The following is a 7,507-nucleotide window of genomic DNA, read 5'->3' as shown; positions in this document are numbered from 1 at the left end:
TAGGGTTGAGGGCGTTTTTGGGGAGGTCAGGATGAGGAAGGTGGTGAGTGAAAAGCAGGAGAATTCTGCTTGATAAGAGTCACTTTGCTTGACGTGGATTAAGATGAGGGCGTAAGTACACTTCGAAATCAGTGACGATAAACTGATCATTCCCTGGTAAATATAACATTAGTCTATCCTATACGCCAAGTGTTTTAGTTTTATGCCTTTTCTAGTTAATAAATACATAAATACACAGTGCCGTCGTTTTGTCGCGAGAAAAGGGGGTTCCCTCGCTTAACTGTAGAACGTCAGCAGTTGGGGTCTTTTAGTCCACTACTTGCAATATCATCATATTCCCCATTTAACTTCTTTTAAATCTAGTTATTATCTACTGATACACACTTAATATAACACGCTAGTTCTTATCTCCAAGAAAAGAGTGCTCTCACTTCATTCAACACTACTAACAAAGAGGGCATTTTGTAGATTGTGATATTTACTTTAGAAAAGGTAGACACTTGTTAGTCCTTAGGGATCTCCTCTCGCAGTTGTTCCATTTGGTTTCTTATTCAAGTGGAATGGATGTTGAGAAACTAGTACTTATCGTCCAAAACACAAGACGTTGAGAAAGATTTTTTGTAGTGTGAAGTCTTGCGTTTATATCGATAGACAGTAAGAACCAAGTTTCGAGCTCGAGGGTAAGTATAGGAGACATGAGGGTAAAGAATTCATTAATCATTTAGTTTTGAAAGGGTTTAGGATAGTTATGATTCTCATTTGTTAAGATCCCTGTGCGATTAATCAGTGTGGTTTTTATTGAGAAGCATTTTTTTATACTCAATCGAACTTAATTCAACTCACAATTACCTCATAAGTAGTTTGATTAGGGCCACCTAGTTGATTTCTGGTCAACGTAAGACCTTGAATGATACCACCTGAGCCCCCCTTCTCTAAGAGAGAAGCTCTAGAATGGAGCACCTCCTTAGGGCTGCTATAGGCGCGCGCTTTTTATAATATACTTATAGTGTTAGGAGACTGTCGTATACCAAAATGTCTGCCGTCCTAATTCTTGGTGTTTAACTACTTCCGGCAGCGAAAGATAATGCTTTAATCCGCTTTTTGTGACACCCCTGTTCCACTACGAAATAATAATGGTTGAGGATTATGATTACTAATGTAAGTAATCAGTTCAATTGCAATCACGAATATAAGATATTTAATTAGTGTGAATAACACACACAACCTTTGTATTCATTCTAATCATTGCACAGACCCACAGACTCATATAAAACCAAATTGAAGAATTCATTCCCAAATACAATGCCTCTCTCTTGCTCCGATATTCCCTTCAAAATCTCATGGACATGCAAATGCCTTTCGACAACCCGTCCCATCTGAGTTCGGTGGTTTAAAACACGCCATCGGCCTTCCTGGATCCTGATTGCCAAGCGGCGTATCCGCTCCTCTATACGAAATAAATCCATTCGGCAGAGCGGCTGTATCAAGCAGAAGATCTACATATCGCGGCAGACTCCCTTCAAAGTGAGTTTGGGGGTCGTCTTTGAGCCTTTGACTGCCTGAAGAAGATTGCAGTTGTTGTCGAAAAGTGCGGCGCCGCGGTAGTCTGGAACATCGTCGTCAGAGGTGGCGATGTAAATGGTGCAGTAGCCTGGACCTGTTTTTAGACACTTGGGTACAGGCCAGGTGTCGTCGCGACGAGAGATGGTAGCGGAAGAAATGAACATTGGGGGTGCTGCCGCTGCTTAGAGGGAGTTGGTCATGATCATGGCGTTTATTTTGATAGATACGGAGATTTTCATTGTGTTGCTAGTTGAGAGGAAAGTGTGTGGGAAGCAGTCTACTCGGAAGTGACTTGGAAGTCGTGCGTTTTGATAGAGAGGAATTCCTGGGTAGGATACAAAAGGACTTTGAGCTGAGTCGTGCGTAAAAGATGCAAGAAGTATGATGAAAGTAGATTCACAATAGCGGTGCTTGTTTAAGAGCTTCAAGTTGAACTGGTTGCCACCATGGCACTTTGGAAGAATCATCATTTATATATATCAGAACAGACATGATCATTATTCAAATCCAACATGTGACTTTTATCTTTAGAAGTGCATCCTCTTTGCACCAATCCTGGTGACATACAGAAAGGCCAAATCTCTGCAACCTGATTAATGATTCATCTCAGCTAGTCTAATGGCCGCTTTCCATATAGCAAACGGAAAACAAACAACACGGTCATATTACGTCAAGAAACCGGAGCATCACTTGTTCCTCTAGCCATGCATACGAGACGAGAGCCTACACCGAGGAAACCGCGCCCATAATTGTTCTCTAGTGTCGGAGCCGAGATTGAACTCCGCCGATAGCACTATGCGGCCTTCAATCATCAGTTCTAAGTGGTCTATCTTGTACTCTCTAAGCCCTAGTGAGATGCTACGTAATTGATACACAGCCATGCTAGATGGAACCTTTGTGTGTCAGGTCATCCTTATTTTTATCAGCCCACAGAATTAATAGTGGTTTTTGAGCGGAGTCACAATAGAGAGCGAATTTCTAAGAAGAAAATGCAATAATGTAAAAAGTGCCTGGAAGTTTTATTGCACCATTAATGGCTCATAAAGAATACTGATTGCGAGACTGGTCACACTTCTTCGCTATAATGTCCTAAATATGTTAGTAAAAAAGTTCTTACACTTTAGATGTCTTCATTAGTCTTATCAATCATTCGTGCGCATAATTAACAGTAAAATTCAAACTGTCTGAAGTCGCGTCATTCTAGCTAGCTGAAAATTAGGATAACACGCTGATACATTTACTTTCAAAAGTATATTGATCTAATTTACCCATATCCTATACGTCGCTAAAACCATGCCGATATCTCTCTCTTGCCTCTCACACTTTCTCTTGCAACATCTTCCAATCCCCCTCGGGACCTCCATTCGCCTCCTTATCCTCCACCTCTACATCTCTACCTCGCACATAGAAGCAAAATCTCATCAATCTATGAATCTTGACAAGTAGCCACAGCGCACCCAACGGCCCAAAAAAGAAACTCGCCTTCCGGTGCTTGACTGTAGTTTCCCAACTTTCGAAATTGTTGTATGTGTTGATACCGAGATAGATGTTGAGGAGTAGAGTCCATGTGTCGCAGATTTCATACCATATATTCTGCCAACTTAGCCCTTCTCCATTGTTTGGAGCGTCGGTGGACATGATTGCTGCTAAAGGTTTTCGTTAGTGGATTCCAAGATCACACGGAGACGAGGAACATACCCGGTGATATTTCAGTCTTTCTGCAGGGAGATAGGCGAGAACTTATTGGGAAATATTTTCTCAATTAAAAATCGACTTTAGGGGATTTGAGCGGGCGACTTGTGATGATGATAGGGGCGGCGACGAAACGTGATGAGAGTCTTTTGACGCTGGAAATCTATCTTCGTACAACAGCCTACTGAAGACGAGCAGTCGTGTAGACTACTGTAATAAGTATTGACTGCGCTATATGTTCCCTATATTCCAAAGCTACCAAGATGCAAGTGATTAAGTGATCACTATCCGACGTGGCCACGATATTATCTTGTTGGGTGATGTTGGTGTTTGATGCAGGATTCCAAGCTCGGGATATTGTTATGACTTTGCCTCCTCACTGCCGAGCTGCACGTTTGATCCCCATACGTTATTTTTACAGGAGTTATCGGCATCCGCGTCAAATGTCTTTCCTGTACATGTCGTTGGTGCATATTCCCAACATCAACGTGTACAAAGTTGCAACGAAACTCGATGTGATGCATTCAAACTAACTTGCGCCCCCATCTGTGCCACTTGTCTTTTAAGCTAGCTGGACCATCCGAGATCAAGTGGCGTATCTGAGACTTTTGCATGCTGATTTTTATCCAAGCCTGTCGTTGGAACCGACTCTGTAAATGACAAAAGAATGGAAACTGGGAGGCTTCTCTGAATCAGCCTACGAGTTCTTCCCTTTTGGTTCAGACTTATAAGACTCATTTATCTCGCCAGTAACTTAGTGAGATAATTCCATGCTAGTACTCGACAGAATAGCAGCATATGTTTCTACACACCTCATTCATTATCCACAGAACGGCATTGGATATTTTTCCTCACAGCAATCACATTTCCTTGTAGCCTTTTAAGAAATTCATTAGAACAGTGAGAAGACGTCATCTATTCACAATGAAATTCGGAAAGATTTTCGTCATTCTGTCGGCTGCATACACCCTGGGAGTATGCTCATCATACCCGCCAGTCAACCTCAATCTCGATGATGCAAAAGCTGAACATGTTCAACAACGCGATGAAGCCTCTCTGATCAAAATCAACTCTTCTTCAGCAGAAACTCCAGTCATTCACCAAGTCAACTCATTAAGATCCAGAACTGAATTAGCTATCGCCGTTCTTCGAAGAGCCTCTGCCACAACTATGGTTGGGTTTGGCTTCTATTCCATACTATCGGATTGTCGAGGTCTCCCGGGGAAAGAAAACCGCACCACGGATGACATAGCTAAGTGCGGTATGGGCGCGCTGGCTACCGTGATTACAGTTGCCACAGAGATCCGGGCAGATTACGCTGTGTTTTATGAGGTGTTGAAGACCACGACCAATACCGTTATCGACTACACCGTGAACGCGGCGCTGAATAAGTTCGTTGGGGGTGGTGTCAGCATTACGGGTCCATTTCCAAGAGCACCACATGCGGGTCTGCCGAATCGAGATGTCGACTCTAAATACAAACGGGTAGAGGACCATTTCACTTCGGTTTTGGGTGTCAACGTTAGCCATATTGGCCACTGGGACGGCTCAATGCATGAAGATGCACATATCAAGGCCATGAAGCGTGAGCAAAACCAAGAGGGCACCATACCGGTATTCGGACTCAATTACATGGGCGAAGACATGCATTTCGCTTATGGGGGACAGAATGTCGATGGTAAAGACATTTTCAAAATCGGTACAGGTCTTGGGCCGGCGACAGAAGAAAACAAACGACGTCTCAACAATCGGAGTATTTTTCAGTATGGTATTCCTGCTTTTGGCAACATGTATTTCGAGAATGGCGGTATTGATCTTCTTGCGACTCCTACCGCAGACACTAGTGGAAACCCCAACATCTTTCCAACCAAGCCTCTCGATAGGGAAAACAACTACGAGTGGATCTATACCCAACTCGAATGTATCTTCGAGGCCCAGTTTCTGATGCCATTGGATCCTCTCCCTCGCAATTTTGATGCCATTGGTTTGTGGTACCAGATGTATGATCTCGAAGAACAGGAGACACTTTCCGGAGGTACAATTGCTTTCTTCGGCTCAACTACACCGTCGATTATTGAGGACATGCAACCCGTTGGTGATATTGCAGTTAATACTTTCTGTTCTAGATGAACGTCGAGAATCGGCTGTCCTTTAATTGTTCATGTGCTCCGAGGTCTTCTTCAAATGAAAGAGGGTTTTCAAAGAAACGAGTTTAAGGAATTGCTGGTATGATAGAAGGATGTATAGAGAATTCGGGGGAGTTGGATGTTTAAGATTTACGAGACTATGAATCCAGGTCGTGTGTTTTCATCTCTTTTTCCTCTTATTGACTAGTGAAAACATTCGCCTCGCCCATCGCATGCAACAGTATCAATATCACAGATATGAAACCCCGCAAAACTCATCCCCAAAACAGATCTTTGACTCAATCGGAGTATCATCCGAACGATGCGAATTCGACTGAAGAAGTTCGATCGAAACACCCTGCTGCTTGTGTCTTAGCTCTTTTTTCCACTCGAATGGCCTCCCTAGGTCCAGAGAGCACCCAAGCCTCGCAGCTTCGACTGGACCTTCGGAGACAAACAACAAGATCTGGTCTACAATTTCCAGGGGTAAACTATGGATGGGTGTGTGAGGTGGCCAGGGTGGTAGGAGGACTTGTAGAAGGAGAGTTATAGCGGAAGGAGAAGGAAGCGTGTGACCATCCATGAAAACTGTTGGGGCCGTGTGTGAAAAAGCTCCCGTGGAATCGACATGAGCTACCATCAGATATCGTACCGAGAAAAGTAAGTAGTTCTGTTGCTGGATCAATCCATTTGCGCTTGCTGCCTCTTCTTTCGCAATCTTGAAGGCAGTTTCAAGGTCTTCGTGTACAATGACGGTAGTGTTTCCAACACTGAACATTTCGTCCTCGCCAAGTTTCCATAAAGGTTGATCGGTAACATCAACATAGGGACTTCCGAAAAAGATGTTATTACTTTTTGACACTTCTTCAATCCGGAAATCAAGTGTTGCGATTTTGACAACTGCCTCGGCAAGTCTTCTAAGTGTGGGTTTCCTGTATGAAGATCGTAGTATATGACGCCACTGAAACGCGAAGTCTGAGAGAATCGGTGGGATGAGCGCAAGGCGGAGTACGTCCACAGCACCTGAAGGTGATTTGTACGGTGGTGGGAAGATAGCAAAATCCAACAATGGAGGCGGATCAATTTTATAGGGTGTAAACTCCGAGCGTTGCGGCAACTCTGATTTGGGCTCTCTCAGACGAGATAGTGGAAGCTTGATATTCTCACTCGCGTCCGAGAAGAGAAGGAGATCTTGAGTCAGGTCAAGAGAGCATACGTTCATTCTTCCCTGACGTATATCGCCGAAGGGCCTCACAACATCGTCCCGTTTTTCCCAGACTCTTGATATGCCTGTTACATGACCAGTGGCTAAATAATCTGTGCTTGATGTAAGTAGAGAGCCAGAAGCTCCGCGATCCATTTTGTTGATTTCGCTGACCATTTGAGTTATCTTTGAGCATCCTCCGAGCATATTTGACTAGGAATTCGAACTCTACTCTCGTACTAGTGGATATGTAGACACATTCTGCACTGAAAATTAGGGGGTATATGTTTGTACCGAAGGATTTGGCCTACCTTCCGTGATAATTTGAATAGTCGTAGACATTGCGGGACATGAGGTTTAATGATGAGTACGATAATAGGAAAACCCTCTCGACCAGCGTAATCGAAGTGAAGTAGGATATGAGGATTCAGGGGTGCTGGCTGCCTAGAGCGGTGAGGGCAGAACAAAACACCGATATGATGCAGTCTGGACATAACAATTTATTCACGAAAGGAATCAAATACCTCAAGTTACAACAAAGTAAAATCAATTAGGTATGGATATTGGTGACCCTCCTCACGACCCTGGCCTAGTAGTGGGAATAAGTTTCGACAATGGGCGGATGCAATTGGCATGGCTTATTACTAGGAAGATAATTCGACCACAGAGAAGAATGAGAAGAAGTACGCTATTCCTCCTGGATATGAAGATCAACCAGATATAAGCGCCTAGCCTTGTTTCTATCGTATTTGTGCTTCCTGATTGGAATGTGACCGTGGCTGATGGGCGGAGAAAGGCATCCCCTACTTGGCAGAATGTCTTCTATTTTCTCAGTTCGCCATATAAGAAGAGCCGCTACTCTTTCCCCAGCCTGACACGCTACGGGATAGTGATCATGTTTTCCTAGCAGTCTTAACCTCAG

The 7,507-nt window shown here is 43.7% G+C and overlaps 4 protein-coding genes across 4 annotated transcripts; 1 reads left to right on the top strand and 3 right to left on the bottom strand.

Moving 5' to 3' along the window:
• Nucleotides 1-1,496: 1,496 nt before the first annotated feature.
• Nucleotides 1,497-1,727, bottom strand: GLAREA_03194 (uncharacterized protein; the record flags this gene model as incomplete). Its single annotated transcript, XM_008088278.1, has 1 exon — nt 1,497-1,727. One exon carries the CDS (start codon nt 1,725-1,727, stop codon nt 1,497-1,499), a length of 231 nt encoding a protein of 76 aa, XP_008086469.1.
• A 1,153-nt stretch (nt 1,728-2,880) lies between these two features.
• GLAREA_03193 (uncharacterized protein) lies at nt 2,881-3,201 on the bottom strand (the record flags this gene model as incomplete). The annotated part of the gene is made up of 1 exon (XM_008088277.1): nt 2,881-3,201. The coding sequence occupies one exon, from the start codon at nt 3,199-3,201 to the stop codon at nt 2,881-2,883; it is 321 nt and encodes a 106-aa protein (XP_008086468.1).
• A 978-nt stretch (nt 3,202-4,179) lies between these two features.
• Nucleotides 4,180-5,385, top strand: GLAREA_03192 (uncharacterized protein; the record flags this gene model as incomplete). Its single annotated transcript, XM_008088276.1, has 1 exon — nt 4,180-5,385. The coding sequence occupies one exon, from the start codon at nt 4,180-4,182 to the stop codon at nt 5,383-5,385; it is 1,206 nt and encodes a 401-aa protein (XP_008086467.1).
• A 246-nt stretch (nt 5,386-5,631) lies between these two features.
• Nucleotides 5,632-6,927, bottom strand: GLAREA_03191 (uncharacterized protein; the record flags this gene model as incomplete). The annotated part of the gene is made up of 3 exons (XM_008088275.1): nt 5,632-6,698; nt 6,760-6,846; nt 6,897-6,927. The coding sequence occupies 3 exons, from the start codon at nt 6,925-6,927 to the stop codon at nt 5,632-5,634; spliced, it is 1,185 nt and encodes a 394-aa protein (XP_008086466.1).
• Between the last annotated feature and the right edge of the window lie 580 nt (nt 6,928-7,507).

This window comes from Glarea lozoyensis (assembly GCF_000409485.1).
Source record: "Glarea lozoyensis ATCC 20868 chromosome Unknown GLAREA6, whole genome shotgun sequence".
NCBI lineage: Eukaryota > Fungi > Ascomycota > Leotiomycetes > Helotiales > Helotiaceae > Glarea > Glarea lozoyensis.
The sequence above is the reverse complement of the archived record's forward strand: the minus strand, read 5'-3'. Positions and strand labels throughout refer to the sequence as shown.